The sequence below is a fragment of the Canis lupus genome, chromosome 30 (genome assembly GCF_003254725.2).
Source record: "Canis lupus dingo isolate Sandy chromosome 30, ASM325472v2, whole genome shotgun sequence".
NCBI lineage: Eukaryota > Metazoa > Chordata > Mammalia > Carnivora > Canidae > Canis > Canis lupus.
In genome coordinates, this window is record NC_064272.1 from 32,989,520 (window position 1) to 33,005,982 (window position 16,463).

General features: G+C 51.6%; 1 protein-coding gene across 2 annotated transcripts in view; it reads right to left on the reverse strand.

Annotated features, from left to right (window-relative positions):
* Positions 1 to 16,463, reverse strand: part of ANP32A (acidic nuclear phosphoprotein 32 family member A) — a 37,795-nt gene that overhangs the window by 10,690 nt on the left and 10,642 nt on the right. The window contains exon 1 of one of the 2 annotated variants that reach the window (XM_035708706.2): positions 5,334 to 5,555. The exons of the other annotated variant lie outside the window; for it this stretch is intronic. Within the exon in view, the coding sequence (XP_035564599.1) occupies positions 5,334 to 5,396 (63 nt within the window). The 5' untranslated portion in view covers positions 5,397 to 5,555. Of the gene's footprint in view, positions 1 to 5,333; positions 5,556 to 16,463 lie in introns of those variants that run through there. 2 annotated transcript variants of the gene reach the window in all.

Genomic DNA, 16,463 nt, shown 5'->3' on the forward strand with positions numbered 1-16,463 from the left:
AAAAACAAAGATACCAGCCCAACAGGCGGCCTGGAGTCGTTACATGTACCCTCTGGGTCCCCCGGCCTCCGGGGAGGGCCACCTGTTCCTAGAGTTCCGGACAGGCTCACATGTTTCCAAACCTCCAACCAGCCCAACGCTCCCCAAAGCCACTCTGAACTCCTGCTCCTATTCCAACCCACTTCCTCCTGTCTGTGTGGCGGCCGCCACTCCAAGCCATTCCAGGCAAAGAGCGTATCCCCTTTTACATCCAGGGTGTGTTCTGCTTAAAAAAGAAAGAAAAAAAAGGAAAAAAAAAAATTAAGGTCCACGTCCCTGTGCCAAATCCTGGGTGTGAGCTAAGTGCAAAGTTAAAATTAAACTGAAAATTTGTACTTTGGGTTTCGATTCTCTCCCAACTCCACTGGCCCTTTAAAAATATCTGAATGTGGTTACTCTCTCTCTAGCCCAACAACTAGCTTACTCCGCTGGTGTCAGAAGCTTTTCAAACACCCATGGATGGAACGACACAGGACTCTTTGCTTTCGCTCCTCAGGTGTCAGCCCTGCGAGGACTCTGCACGGTCATCCTCGGCCCCCACGAGAGGTCGGGGTGGGGGTGGGTGGGCAGTGAAGCTTCCCAAGAAATCAGACTGTCCGGCTCCAGCATTTCCTGAAAAACTTGTCCCCAGAGCAAGGACACAGCAATCATTTCTCACCAATGGGAGCTGAAACGTCCGTGATAAACACAAACACATTATTCCTCTGAGGAACAACCCGTTGCTTGTTTCAAAACTGTGAAATCTTGTCTTCACAGCTCTCTCAAATTTGATCATTTCCTCTCTATTCTCTACACTGCAGTCCTGGTCACGGTCATCATCTAAGTCACTCCGAGTCTGTTTCTGCCTCCAAAGAGGGGTCTCTGTGACAGCGGGGACACTGGAAGACTGGAACAGGCCAAGGACCCGGCTGGCTGATGACCCTGACTCTGTCCCCGAGGTCTGAGGCTCTGCCTCTGTGGAAGGGGGAGGACGGTATCTGTTTAACCTACAAAGTGCAAACTCCAGCCTAAGAAACATTCCTCCTGGCTTCCTGCCGCTTGTGGGGGGAGGGTGCTCCGAGTTCCTAAACTGACCTAAGGAGGACCGGCCCTCCCCTCTCCACCCCTCCCCACGTCTTACCCCTGCACCACAAATGGAGTTCAGGCCCCGCTCCCCGGGAAGCCTCCCCCACCCAGCTCTGAGCATCCCAGGGCACTGAGGGCAGCTGCCACATGAATCATTTAATCGTGTATTAAGCATCCGATCCTCCTAGAGGTCAGGGACTGTCCTTCCTCGTAATCAGCCTAGCGGGGAGCGGACACCGGAGCAACTGCTTAACAAATGTCCTGGTTATCGTGCCAGGCACACTACTAGGTGCCGGGCATACAGAGTGAGTCAAACCATCGTGAAACTTACAGTGTCACTGGCCCCACAGAGACTGAAGGAACCTGACCTCTTATAAACAATGTTTTGCAGGGTGTCTTGTGTCCCCCAGGAGGCAGGCCAATTGCACACACTCCTCCTGCCCTGACCCAGAGCTTGGTACACTGACCTCTTGCCTAGAGGAGGCCCCTCCCTCCGTAAAGGGTGTTCCTAGGACACGGTTCACCTGGGTAAATGCTGAGGGGACTCAGAGGCGGTGGTGAGCCACAGTTGGGGGTCCCTGCCAGCCAGAGGTGTGGTGACGGCGAGGAGGAGGCCGATGGCTGGTAAACAGCTACTGGAGCAGTGTGCCAGGTAGCAGGCTCGAGGGTGGGATGGAGTGCATTCTTCAAATGCCTCCTCCCCAGAGAGGACAGGCATGCTCAAGACAGGAGGGACCCAGAAAAACCCAGAAAGGGGATGAGCTGTATCAAAGCCAGGACTGGCTGTGTTAATTGGCAAGGCTTTAGTTCAAAATGAACATGTAAGGCCCACTGCTCAAAAATCGTTAAGAATTCCAAAACAGCAACAGCGGTGCATGAAACCCGAGGGAGGGCCCTTCAAAGCCCACGGCCCTGTGTGACTGCATGGGTCACATGCCCACGGTCAGGGGGCCCTGATTTAAATGGGCAGCTTAGGCCTACAACAGAGCCCTTGGAAGGCCAGAAGCAGAGAGAAGGAAGCTCAAGTGAGAACAGCTCTTTATTTTTCCAGCACTTCCGGAGGCAACATGGAGAGGTGGACAGAAGGAGGCTCTGGAGTCAGACAGCCTTGGCTCAAGTCCACATTCTCCACTTGCTAGCTCATCTCACCTCCCCTGAGCTTCCGCTTCCTCCAGTGACAATAGTGCCCGTCACCTAGAGCTGGATTAAGTGGAATAATGCACTTAGAGCATCTCCAGCTTGGGAAGAGCCACTGGCCTTCTCCCTGACCCACAGCCACCTTTACCACCGCGTCCACAGCCGTGGCACAAGACGGGAGCAGAGGCAGGCCAGCAGGTCCGAGCCGCCAAAGCTGGCTCTCACGGAACGCACGAAGCCTCCCAACACTCTGGAGAGCGAAGATCGTGACACCCAAAATATACCCCTCCTGACTTCACATCTACACCTTATTTTGTGTCTTCCCATCACCACCCCCCCACTACCCTCGAGCCTTGAGATTTTCTTTTCTTTCACCGAGCAAGAGTTCAATAAATATTCGTAGCTTCGGTTACAACCCTGTCCGTCCCTGACCAATTTAGCTTTCAGGTTCCAGTCTTACACAGAAGAGGAGACTCAAATCAAATTGACCCCGTGTTTTTTTGGCGCTCATGGGTTTTAAATAGGTCAGTTTTTAAATGGGCCATCCCCTGTTGCAGATCCCATTTCTAGCTAGAAGGCCAAACTGTTTGAGTCACCAAGGCTGAGGGGAAATGAGCTTCTTCCCCAAGGTGTTCAATAGGAGTGACAGATGCTAGGGATTTTGTTTTTTTGACCCTAAAAATCTCTACGGTTGCTTAATAGTCTGTGGTGCAAAACCTGCAAAAACCAGTCAGGTTCCACGAGGGGAAAGACAGGCTGTGGGAGAAAAGTCGGACATTTCGAAAGCTAGAAAGGCCTTCGGGATCATCTAGGTCAGTGGCTTTCTGACCACAACCCACAGTAAAAAATATATTTATGCCTTGGCTCGGTGTACACATGTTCTGTGTATACAGGCACACACACCAAAACAAAACATACCTTATTACCATCGCTCTTATCTATTACGTTAAAACATTTTTTTTTCTTTCTTAAATGTGATCCACAGCTTGTAAAATGCTGCTCGAGTTTAGCCAGAGGAAAAAGCCAGGTCCAGAGCTGGTCCAGAGCCCAGGAACCAGGCGCTGGAAGATTCTCCTGCCACGCCACCCCACACCATTGCTCTGATCAGAAATCACAGTCCCCAGTGGAAGACTGTGGAATCATCCATCCAGCTCTCGAATTTCTGCTAACAGGAGGATATTCCGCAGCTGCCTTGTAGCTAAGACTCTGGTCTCCGCACTTAAAAGATCTCTGAAAATCTTAACTACGGGGCAGGGTCCCAGTATTAAAAACAAAAACAAAAACAAAAATCCCTCCAAGAAAGCAAGCATCTGAGTGTCTGGATTTTGTTTGTTTCCTACAATAGAGCTCGGGAGGCACGGGTGGGAGCACATGGCCGCGGGAAGTCGGTGACGCCATCCTTATTATTTTAGGGAACCGAGCAACGCAAGCTGAGGCGCGCTGCAGCGTAATTAAGCTGTCGGCCCGGGTAATAGGCTAAGCGCAGGCTGGGGGAGGACCCGCATTAACATAAACCCGGTGACCGCCTCCTGGGCCGCCTGGAAGCAGCCTCCTACCTCCTCCAACGGTGTGGGTAGGTCTTGGTTTCTGCCTCCCCGAGACAGAGGAGCTGGTTCCACTGCAGGTGCCTTCTCCAGCCAGGACACCCTCGGCAGTAACTGGAGGGCAGCAGGCGTGGCTACCGGGCCTGGGCTTTGGGCTTGTCCAGTGGGCCTGTTTCGCTGGCAAGCCCCCAGCAGAGCTGGGGCGCCTCCCGGATGTTACACCCTGGAGTTCCTCCCTTTACACCTCATTCCTCCCTTCTGGACCGGTCTAGATTCTGCTCCACTTCAAGACCTTGTCAGTTCCACCTCCTGGAGGAAGCCTGCCTTGATTGCCCAGCCCCTGCCCTAGCCCTGCCTGCTTTAGGTATGTGAAGGAAAGTCCTCCTAGAGCAACAGAAAATAGGTCCAGAACACGGTTTGGGCCCAAGAAGTGGGGAGGAGTTGTCTTAGGCTGACTTTGCTAGTGGAAGAGGGTATAGTGGGAACAGGGAGAGATGAAGTTTTGGAACTGGTGGATGACGCGCTCAACTGGCAATCTAGCAGGCTACATCTTCTCCGTGGCTGTCCCTTCCCACCTTTAGTACTGGGGGGTGTGATGAAGCAGTTTGAAGCGGAGTCCAGTGAAGGCACTGGTCCCAGCAGATGGTATCTGAATGGTGGAGAAGGAAGGGGGACAAGAAGCAGGAGGTACAGTGCAAAGGATGCTCATCAGGCAGTCTGATGACCTGGACCCTGGTGCCCACTTTGCCAGTAACTTGCTATGTACCTTGCGGGGAATGTCACATCCCTCTCTGGGCTTCTGCTAGTCTCCTAATTCACACACTGGACAATGAAGCCTGGGCACAGAGAGGAGATCCCTTCTTGTTCCAAAATTTGGCGAATCCATACACTTTTAATCTCACCTCATATCCAAACACAGCCTCTATTCCCCAAAAGGAAGTGGGACATTGTATGGACCAAAAAAGCCTAGGATTCATCACTGAGGGATGCCAGAAAAGGACATTTGGGGCCCAAGGCAATTAATGAAACACAAAAATCAATTGTGTAGTCTCTTAAAACACACCAGGATCACAAAAACAGCCCCCAGAGGCCCAGGGTGTTGGGTTCCAAATGCAGGAGTCTGGCATCGTCCCATCTGATGTCTGCTATCTCCCAGGGCAGCAGGGAGCAAGCAGCTCAGCTCATGGGGACCTATTCCCTGTTCAACAATGCTGTGGTTCATTAAAAACAAACAAACAAACAAACAAACAAACAAAAAAACCCCACACTGTCCATGATGATCTTATTAAAGAGCCACAGCACTGGCCCCATGCAACAGAAAAGCCATGAGACAGAAAAGGAAGCCCCGGAGAGCAAAGGAGTGAATCCTGGCCCATCTTCCTAAAACACTGCTTTGATCAGATCCTGTCATGTTCCATCACTCCTGGTCCACAGCCTTTAATGACCACAGGGATTGCAAAGCCAGAGAATTCCCAGCCTCCCAGCCATCAGTGCTCCCGGACCAAAAACCCTGTGCCTCTTCCCAAGGCAAGTCTGTCCCCACCTCACCTCTCTGCCAGCCTCCCTGCCCTGCAGTAAACACGGTGACGTCATCTGGCATTTCTTCCCCATGTGACAGTTTACAAAGTGCTTCCCCAGGTATCACTTCGCCGAATCCACAGACAGACAACTGGAGCTCTCCCCAGCCTATCCCTCTCATAGGTGAACCGCCCCGGTCCACCAGGGCCCTCCGGGAGCCGCGCGTGGCCACAGGGCCCCTGGCAATCCTTCCTCCCGCCGTCCCTCCTCCAAACACTGCCTTCCCGAGGTCTGAGGTCCCAGTGTTCCCCGCTGGTGCTCTGCCAGAGGGGCTGGCTTTCAGCAAACACTTGCTAAGTGGTCAAACTAGACTGGGTCACTCAAGCTAGAGCCAAGAATGGAGTGGGGGTAGTCAATGGCTCTAAAGAATCTTCTGGATTCTAAAAGGCTCACCAACTTCTTCACTTTTCTGAAGCAAAGCATCCCACTAGTTCTACTCTTAGGCAAATCAACAAACATGGCTTCCTGGGCCCTGTCCCAGCTGCCTGATGGGGTTGATCTGGGCTTCTCATATTAAGATTTGGGGATTTTTAGCCCAGCCCGGGTCACCTGTAGACAGCAGGGGCCATATGCTGTGGAAATGCCACTGCAGTCCTCAATCAGCAGGGTCTGAAGAGAGGGTACTGGGTCTCTGCCTGGGTCCAACGTGGACCTTGCCCTTGACTGCTTCCCACTCCCCATGGCCCCCCGAGTGGAAGAACAGTCTGCAAAACAAAAGTTAATTCACTGTCTCAGTTTCACTCTTTGGCGATCCATGAGCTGGCAGGTCCAGCCTCTGCCCAGCCTGGCCCAGCGGCATAACCCATCCGAGAAGCCTCGGCACTACGCAGACTCAGAGGCCGGGCCACTTCCCACAGCCCCTGGCTGTTGCCTCTGTCGGAATTTCCAGCTGGCTTTGAAGAGCCAAAGGACCCTATCATCACCATCTCTCGGGAACCACTGGATCCCATCCAGCTCCTTAAGCAATTGATGAAGCCCCATGGAAACCAACCGAGTGACTCACCCAAGGTCACACAGCCCATTACAGAATCTGTCCTTGGGCTGTTCTCATTTCTCCCAATTCAGGGCCCACACCCAAGTCACGGGCCTCTCTGGGGTGAACTCCTGGAAGCAAGAGGAAGCAAAGGAGGACAAGGAAACCAACTGTGAGGAAAAGAGCCCCAAGCCTGAACCCGGCCCTCCTGTCTTTCTCACTGCCCTCCTTGCAGGTTTGGAAGTGCAGAAGGGGCAGAGAAAGGCTCCATGGCCTCGGATTCGAAACCCTTGACCTTGGCCTCCTTCCCCGCCACCTCAACCCCAAATGACAGCGGCGCTGGCAATGCCAGAAGTGGAGCAAGGAAACAGCACAGCACCGAAGTCCTCACGTCCAACTACCTATCGGAAACCGCTGATTTGGGCAGAAACCGGGAACCAGTCTCACAGAAGAGCCTAAAGCTGGTGGGGGAAGTTTTCTCTCTCCGAGGCCTCAAAACAAATTACCTAAGGGTCACACATGGGAAGCAATTTAATGCCAGTTCTTTCTCCTTGAGAGAGATGTGACATGTGCACCTGGCCTAAGTCTGTAAAGGAAAGCCTTATGGAAAAAGCATTAGGGAGGGATGTGCAGGAGAGGCTGGGGAATTGCTGCTTCCAAGTGTCTGCCTCCAGGTGGGGTGGGGATGGGAAGCAGTGGCAGGAGAGCGTGGAAGGGGTGGGGAAGCACAGGGACAGACAGACAAACACTGAAAAAAAGCCACAGGCAGTCAGAGGGAAGAAACGATGGAGCTAAGGGCTCTGCACATTTTGCTTTACTTCTAGAGTTTCACCCTCTTCTCGAGGATTCTGGATACAGAACTGGACCTGTATTTACTGTCTTTTAAAACTGGGTCCAGGTCAGGTTCCCTGTTCTTCACGGAGCTAATTCAGCTGCTATAATCTCAAAACGCTAAAAGCCAAAACCAAAGACCTTACAACCTTTATGATTCTGGATGAGTTGGGGACGGGCTCAACCACTTAAGAAAGAGTGTGAAGGGGCGCCTGGGTGGCTACGTTGGTTAAGCATTCCCAGGGTCCTGGGATCAAGCCCCACACTGGGCTAGGGACTCTGCAGGGACTCTGCTTCTCCCTCTGCCTCTGCCTGCCGCTTCCCCCTGCTTGTGTGCATGCTTGTTCTGTCAAATAAATAAATTAAAAAAAAAAATTGAAGTAAAGAGATCGTGTGAAGAACATACTGAGTTCTATCTTCATCAGCCGAGGGTACCCCCAGGCTGTGTTGACAGCCACATCCACAGGGGCCAAAATTCCTCAGTCAGGGTCCTAGAACCTTCTCTTCTGACGGGACTAAACGTTAAATTCTTAACCTCGAAGCAGAACAAAGTTGAGGAAGGCACCAAGGTGGGAAGGCCCCTGACACCTGTGGCACTGGAAGGACAATCAAAGGAACCGGTGATGTCCTAGCGGAGGGTGGGGGAGCCTTATGATAAGCCATCCTTCTCCAACGATTTGAAGGTGTGTCATAGGCACACGAAAGTCCGATCATTCTATGTTCTCCAGCACTTCGGGAACTCAGATCGGTGTGCAGGAATTACAATCGAGGTAGTTTTCAGCCCCATGTAGACTATAAGAGAGTGTTTAAATCATGACCACTGTCCCACAGAAGAATGGGCTGTGCTGAAAAATCAGTGAGCTGTCTCCCTCAGAGGGAGACAAATCAGAGGCTGCTAAGTGAACATCTGAGGAGGGCTCTACACAGACACAGTGCTGAGCGATTATTAAATGAATTAAGATTATATGATGAAGCTCTGCAAAGAGAGAGGCCTTGGGTCTTTTCACCTCTTAAGAAAAAACTGCAATGATTTGCTTCTTTCCTCTTTAAAGAAGTGTTACTTGTTGAGGCCACAGGGCAATGGACTCATTCCACAATATTTACAGAGTCTCTATTAGATGCTGGGCACCTGTGCCAGGCTGGCGTTAGAGACACACTGCTGAGCGCCAACTAGCCAGGCTTTGCGGGCTTCCATCCTAGGGAGGAGTGAGATAATAAACCAACACATGTGAGCTGTATGTAACATATACAAATACCATACAGAAAAATCCAGGGAGGAAACAGCAACAGTGGGAAGGGACACAACTCTAGGAAGGGTGGCTGGGGGAAGACCCACCCAGGTGAGTTTTCCAGTAGGGACCTGAGGCCAAGTGAAGTCCGAGGGAGGAGCTTTTTAGGTAGAGGGAACAGCCAGGGCAGAGACCCCGAGAGAGGGGAGCACGTGTGGCTCTTCTGGGAAATAGCTAGGATGACAGGTGGCAGCAACAGAATTTGTGGAAGAAGGGAAGGAAAGAAAGGGAAGTGGTGGCATGAGGACGGGGTGGGAAGAAAGCTGCTGTCTGCCACATGCACCCTTACACACATATGGGACATTCTGCACGTAACTGGTGCTAAGGTGGGGAGCTTCACGCGCAACGGAGGGCAGAACTGTTGGGACCAACAGCAAAGGGGGAGAAGAGTCAACACGTGTCGGTAAGTCTGAGATTTTCACTGCCCTTCCATAAAGGAAACCCGCGAAGGAGGTTTATTTTAGGGCTGTGCTCACCTGGTGTCTCCAGGTAGAAATGGACCTAAGCCACACACCTCCAGGAAATATCCTGTGACAGAATGTTCTCACTAGGCATGTTTGGGTTCAGGAAAAGCAGTCACAGAAATTCTGGTTTGGTTCCAGGCTTCACCATTTAGGAACTGTGTGGCTTTGGGGCAAGACTTCACTGAGACTCTATTTCCTCATCTGTAAAATGGGAAGAGTCCCTTCAGATCCCACAAGTCTCTGTGGAACCAGATGAGGTAAACTGGGCAGTCCTGGAGGGTATGAGAAGGGATTTTACACTCAGGTTTCTCACCCAAGACTTCGCGCCCTGGAGAGCAGAGACGAGGTGCTATGTAGCTCTGACTCCCCCACATTGCCTTGCACTTAGCTCTCAATTAATGTTTGCTGAACTGAAAAGCATTAAAAATAACCTGGGAAAACATTCTGCCATTTTTTTTTCTTCCTATTAAACTGCAGCACTTTGCCAGAAAGCTCCAGAACAGTCTCTCTTCACTGTAATCCTCCTGTCTGGGGGAAGAACCAACTGAGTCACACCAGGGCAGGGTGTTCAGAGGACAAACTGCCAGGAATGGGGACAAGAACAAGGCCGACACCTCTGCAGAAGGCCCCTTTCTCTCGGCATCACCCCAGCCTTTCTCCAACAGCCTGAGCCGAACCAGGGCCAGGCCGCCAACAGAAGGGACTGCAGACCACCCCAGGACAGGGTCAGCATCCCCAGGAAAAGCCCACAAAAGCCAGAGAGATGCCCAATATATACAACATCCCCCTCCAGATGAAGCTTTGTTCTAATCCAATCACTTCATTGTTCAGACTGGGAGACTACAGCCCAGAGAGACAGAAGAGCAGATCCAAAGTCACTTCCATTATTTTTTTTCTTTTTAATTTTTTGAATAAGTAACATCCATTCTCATGGCTTCAAAACCAAAAAGCCTAAAATATACAGTTAATTCTCCATTCCATCCTGCCCAGTTAACCATCCCACCCACTAAGTATCCTTCTGGAGTTTTCTTGACACATATACGAGCAAATTCAAAACCTTATTTTTTCTCCCTTTTACCCAAAAACTCACATATTATATACTGATCTTTGCCTTTTTTCATGAAGTTCACGTAATACAGTACATGAGAACCTTCCTCGTTTCTTATTTCCATTGTGTCCCGTTGTGTGGATGTACCATCATTTTTCTTAACCAGTCCCTTATTGATGAGTATTTGGGTTGCTTCCAATTTTTTGCTATAATCATGTTGCAATTTAGATAAGCAGGCACATATGTCATTTTGCATTCACCTAATTTATTAACCAAAGAAGCTAGAGTCAGATCCTATGGCAGCCTGGGTGGCTCAGTGGTTGAACAACTGCCTTTGGCTCCGGTGGGTGATCCTGGTGTCCTGAGACTGAGTCTTGCATGGGGCTCCCCGCAGGGAGCCTGCTCCTCCCTCTGCCTATCTGTGTCTCTCAGGAATAAATAAATAAAATCTTTTTTTTTTTTTTTTTTTAATAAGCAGATCCTACTTGTGGCCCAGAGAGAACCTGCCCCAGGGTCTCGGAGTCCTACAATTTAATGGGTTTACCAGTGTACCTAGGTGGACAAGTTACCTTACCTCCATTCATTCAATAAATGCTTAAAATCTGCCAAATGCCAGGCACTGCACCAGGCACCAGGGGACCCAATGATAAAGGTATCCTTGCCTTCTGCCCATGGGTCATCCAGCCTGGAGGGACAAGCAGAAGGGACTGACACAACTCACAAGGCCAGCTCGATGTGCCCCAAGGGCCATCTAACCTCTGTTGGCCAGTCTCCTTATCTGGTAATAGATGACCATTATGTATACCTTAGGGATGTTCTAGAGGATCAAAAAAAGTATTGTTCGCCAAGTCCCTGGCATGATCCAAGGCTTGCAGTAGGTGCTCCGTAAGGAGGGCAAGCCTGAGTCCTGTCCCAGGAGGGGTCCTGCTGAGGGTAAGGCAGCAACGGTGGTGTTCCAAGCAAAACACGCTGCTGTGCCCCTTCCACGACCACTGCTGCTTCGTTTTTGAGATATCACCTAAACCCTTATCAGTTCCAGCAGCTGGAAAAGGATCTGGTCTTCTCCTGCTTTTCAGACCCTCTGAGGCACCCTTGCTATGCTTCCCACCTATGTGCCTAGGCCCTCCTGTTTGAGGGATGTCAGTGCCACGAGGGGAAGCACAAATAAGACCCCGGCGCACACAGGTCAGGGAAGATACACGAGGGTTGATTTTGCTGGGACTTCCTGACAATGTAAAAATAATCATTTAGTCGGGGGGTGGGGGGTACAATTCAAAGGAGAAAAATAATCAAACCTCACACTTCTTTCATTTACTCTAGAGTGTCCTGTTGTCACAATAAAATATTATCTAAAAACCAGAAATGCTGCTGTCATCTGTTCACCCTCCTAGGGAATACGAATGCAGCAGTTTTGGTAGAGAAGAGAAAGAAATAAAAGTCAGGAATCTAGAGCATTTTCATTATTAGCAGCAGCCCCTAAAGTGGCTGGGAAGACATGGGAAGTCAGTTAAGATCCGAGGTCATGTGCGTGGCTCTGAAGTCAATGACCCGGCTTCGCACCCAAGCACAGCTCCTCAGTAGGATGTGACCTTCAGCTAGTTCCTTAACTAGCTGTCTGAGCCTCAGTTCCCGCATCTGTTAAAGTGGGAATAATCTCACTTATAGCATTTCCATACAGATTAAATAAGAATAAATATGGTATCTGGCACATAGATACTCGACACTTAAAAACAAACAAAATACTTAGAAAAGACATTACATTTTTCTCAGTATTTAGTAGTGAGAATCTAGTGCCTTCCCTTCAGAAGCCCAAAGCAGAAGGGTGGTCATCAAATTCATCCAGCCCCCATAATAATGGGAAGCCGTTTCCCTAACAGGCTAATTAATGAAGTCTTACTTCACCAGAAGCTCCTTTCAAATTCATGCAGGACACCTTCTAGATGGAAACTATCAGCCAATTAAGGCTCTTTCTGGTCCTTGGGAGAAGAGGTGGGTCAGGCTGGTTCTATGACCTGATTTTACTGTGTTCTCCCTGAAAACAAGCCCTGGGTAGGGGGCCTGTGAGTCATACCTCACCAGCTTTGGTCAGAGGCATCGGTAGGATCTCCCTAGCCCACCCAAAGGCACCTGGACCCTTGAACCAGGCTAGGAGGGCCAGATGGAATCCTAAAAGTCACAATGGGATCCTCTGAGAAATTTGGCTCTTTCAGAAAGAACCATGGAAATCCCATGGAGATGGGCAGCCTGTGTTTACCAAAACTGGGCCACATCTCTGCCTAGGCAGGAGAAGACCAACACCAGGTGGTTAGCCCTTGCCTGGAGGGCCAACTGGTGGACACAAGATGTGTTTAAACTTTCTGCCCTCCACCCCCCAACTCACACAGCCATAAATGAGAAAATAAGCCTGCTATTGCTAATAAGCGCAAACGTGCAAGTACAGATCTTTCAAAGCTTGAGTCTTGACAGGATAATAAAAGACATTCTGGGATGAAAAGGTCGAGGGTCAGCTGGCCTGGGGAAACGCCCGGCATTGGTGAGCGGAGTACTGGCCAGTGGTGCTCTATCCTCTGCTTCAGCCACATCTTTCCTATCTATCGCCTCATGAATCTGCACCTTAACCTCGCTTGGCCTCAGCTTGCTTATCAGCACGATGATTCGTACGTACTTCGAGATCAGATGTTCTAAGGTTCTAGCTCATGGGGGCCAGATGTCCAGTGTAGGTTACTCCAGTAACTGCTCAAACGCCACCTCCTCAGAGAGGCCTTCCTGGATCACGCATCTCCTCTAACACAGCTCTGTCTTCCTGGGACCTAGCACACCAGCAGTCTTGCCTTCAGTTTACTGAGCATCTCCCTCGGCAGAACAGGAGCCCCAGGTAGGCAGCACAGACAATGAGCTTGTCTAGTCCACTGCTGCAGCCAGAATGCCCAGGAAACACCCAGCACACAATGGTCATTCAATCAATATATGAAAATGAATGACTGTTCCTCAGTATTTTCTGTCTGCAAAAATCACCCTCGTAACTCTGGTTGCCATCAGACACTAGCCGGCCAAGTGCCGCTTACCATCAGAGACGTCTGCGGCCATCATAAGCCTCCTGGGGCTAGCAAAGCATTTACCCAATGCAAGTCTGGTTTCTCACTACAGTGGGCACCTTGCAGACCAGGATCCAGACCTCATTGAGGTCTATGGCCACTGGTCCAACTCAGAGGTGTATTTCCACTTCCACATCAGATCCTCCCCGTGGCCACTCCTGGCAGTGACCACACTGGCCACTGGAACGGAGGGAAGGCTCCCAAGTGCCTACAGAGGCCAAATGCCTGCCCTGAACCACGTACTCTTTCACTTTTAAGAGGACGGCATTCCATTTCTGTTCCCATGACCACAGCTTCTTTACCTCCACCCCAAACAGCAGCCGTGGAGGGCCCCACTCTAGGAGAAGCCTCCCTAGACTCACAGACCACACCTAAATGTACAGACACACCAGCTCTCTTGACCAAGACACACAAAGGCATATCTGCAACGGAGCAGCAAACGGGGCTAGAAGGAGCAGAACCACTCATTATGGCGGCAGGCCAACCTCTGCAGATAGGATTCTTCAAGCCTCCCAGACACAGCTGGGGAGCTGTACCAAAGCGCATGCCTGCCCACCCTTCCTGGGCCACACCCGGGGTGCACCCAAGTCTCCAGGGGGAAGAGGAGACGCACAGAAGTGGCAGGAACGCCCTGGGTGAATGTGATGGCCAATTCCTGGCCGACCATATGGAACAGGCCCCTGTGCCAGAACAGACAGATCCTTCCCACAGGCAGCTAGGCGGGAGGCTGGAGACACATGACGTCATCACAAAGCCTTCCTGATGCACCCAGCTGCAGGGGAGCTGTGCCTGGCTCTGCAAACCCTCAGCACTGCCCTCCGGCAGGGGCAGTAACAAAACACTGACCTGACCCCATGGAGACCCGAGCCACAACGCACACCCCAGTGAGGTGCTAAGGGAATTAGCTCAGAGGAGAGCACAGCTCCAAGTTCTGGGGACCTCTACATCTTGCCGTCACCTAGGAGGGACACAGTCACGTCCTTTCTTCCGGTGAGTGGAGGAAGACTTCCTGGAGGAGGCTTCTCAGGAGCTGTCCGCATGAAAGAAGACAGGCCCGAGTGGGGCAGGCCCAGATTCTGCAGCCAGGAGGGGAGCTGAGAGGCAGGAGAGTCTGCGGGCTGTTCGGGGGCAGAACAACCGCTCCAGGAAAGACAAGCCAGGCAGAGATCCCCGGGGCAGGGGGGCAGGGGTTGTCTGCAGCTCGCCTGCTCCAGCCCCACCTCCACAGGAACATGGGGCTGCCTCTAGCCTGGGGCCCCTCCGGCCCCCTCCCACCTGGCTCAGCAGCTCCAAGGGAGGCCTCTTCTGGGGCAGGCAAAGACAGCTCTCCCCAAAACTGCTCCCACCACACACAGGCTCAGACACCAAGCAAGGGCCTTCTTCAGACGGGCCACCCCCTCCCCAACCCTCCCCAACCCGTTCAAACAGCCCCTTCAAGCCCGGGCTGGTTAGAATCTACTAGCCTTCGGGGGCTAGCCACGACACACACAGGCAGGAACGTTTCTTTCCGGCCCGACCACAACCCCTGGGAAGCAGGTATTCCTGTTAGTCACCATTTTACAGACCAGGCAGCCGAGGCTCAACAGCAAACAGTGGAGAGGTGCAGCCACTGCCCGGGACACCCAGCTCCTTGGCTCTGGGGGGCCCCTCCTTCCTACAAACACCCCCCCTCCAGCCCGGCCTCTCAGTCCCCAACAGCTGGAATAAGGGCCAACTCCAGGCTTCCTTGAGAAATCCCACTGGGCGCTCCAATAGCAGCCCCAGGAGAGATTGGTAGGGGTACAAGGCCAAGGACCAGAGCCGGGCACCCCAGTGGCTGCAATCCCATACCCCTCTTTCCTTCCTCTTTTCCTCTTCTTTGACATCCACTCAGTTTACTTCTTCCTACCTGCTGGGAAGTTCTGCACCCTGCCTCAATGTGGCGGCTCCCGACTGTGTTTAGAGCCCCCTCTAGAGCAGTCTAAAAATACAGACACTGGGCACCACCCTCAGAGGCTGATTCTGTAGCTGGGTAGAGCCTGGGAATTTCTTAAAATGCTCCCCTGGTGGCTCCAATACACAGCTGGGGTTGAAACCTGCCCTTCTAGCCGCATACCTTCTCTCCTTCTCAGGCCTGTGCTCTGTCTCCCCAACCCCACCACAGAGACACAATTCCATCCGTCCGGAGCCCACTCCCCACCCTCTGCCACCTACCCCCCCACCCACCCACCCAGAACACAGGAACTGGATCCAGTAAATTCGAGCTGCTATCTCAGATTTGTAAGCAGCATTCACGGAACTCCCTGCATCATTCTGGATGCTGGGCACACAGGCCGTGTCAGTGAAAGTGGGCTCCCGCACCCTCCTTCCCTTCACAGCCACACCATTTGGGCCTGCTGGTGAGGCCAGCAGCTACAAAGAAAGTTGGTTACATAATGGGGGACGAGTGCCTCCCCGGGATACATGCCCCTGAAGAAATCTCTAAGTAATCCCTTTACATTCACTATTACAGGTTTTTGTCTCAACCTCACCACCCCCTTCTCTCTCTCTCATGACTCCTAGGGAGGCAGCAGAAACCAGTGACCAAGACGTTCTGGACACTTGTGAGTACAGAGTCCCAGCTCAACGATGCCCACACAGAAACAGGCCCTTCTCCTGCAGATTTCGCTCTGGCCCTCCGTTCCAGTCTTCCAGCCTGCAGCAGCCCCCTTACTCCCAGCCTGAGGACAAGCAGGAGCAACCTCCCTCCCTCACCCCAACTGGCCTCCGTCTGCTGCTCCTGGAACCCTCTCTCCTCAGACACTTCTGAGCCTCACGAGCCATCTGCAGAGCAGCACAGGGGTTTGCCTTTGCTGGATCCTATGGGGCGGCCTTCCGTCCTGAGGGGGCTTTGGTGGGTGCGTGCACATAGCCTACACAGGGAGCACCTCCGGGCACACGTAGCCATGGACAGTCCCCTCGCTGGGGATCTCAGGCAGACCACTGTGCTTCTCCTGCTCATCAAAGAAGGGTTAGGAATGCTGGCCACCCCTAACGCAGCACACGCCAGGGCTGGGAAGTTCTGAGTAAGGAAAGAGTGCTGGGTGAAGCGCGGGCATGTCTTACACAGCACGGACCTTCATGACCAAATTAAAAATAAAATAAACCACAGATTAGAGCAGTGACTCCTAAGTGGATCGGCCAATACAATCCACTGACGTGCAAGAAGACAGTATTAGGACTGTTAAATATTTTCTTATTTCCTACTTCTGAGGTCTTATTTATTTACTTATTTTGGTGTTAACATTTTACAATGTACATATAGGTATGTGGTGTGTCTGAACAATCCATTAACTAAATAAAAGGTAGACAAACTACAGCTGAGGTTCAAATTCTTTACACCAGGGCTGTGGGGAAAAAAAAAAACAAAAAACAAAAAAAA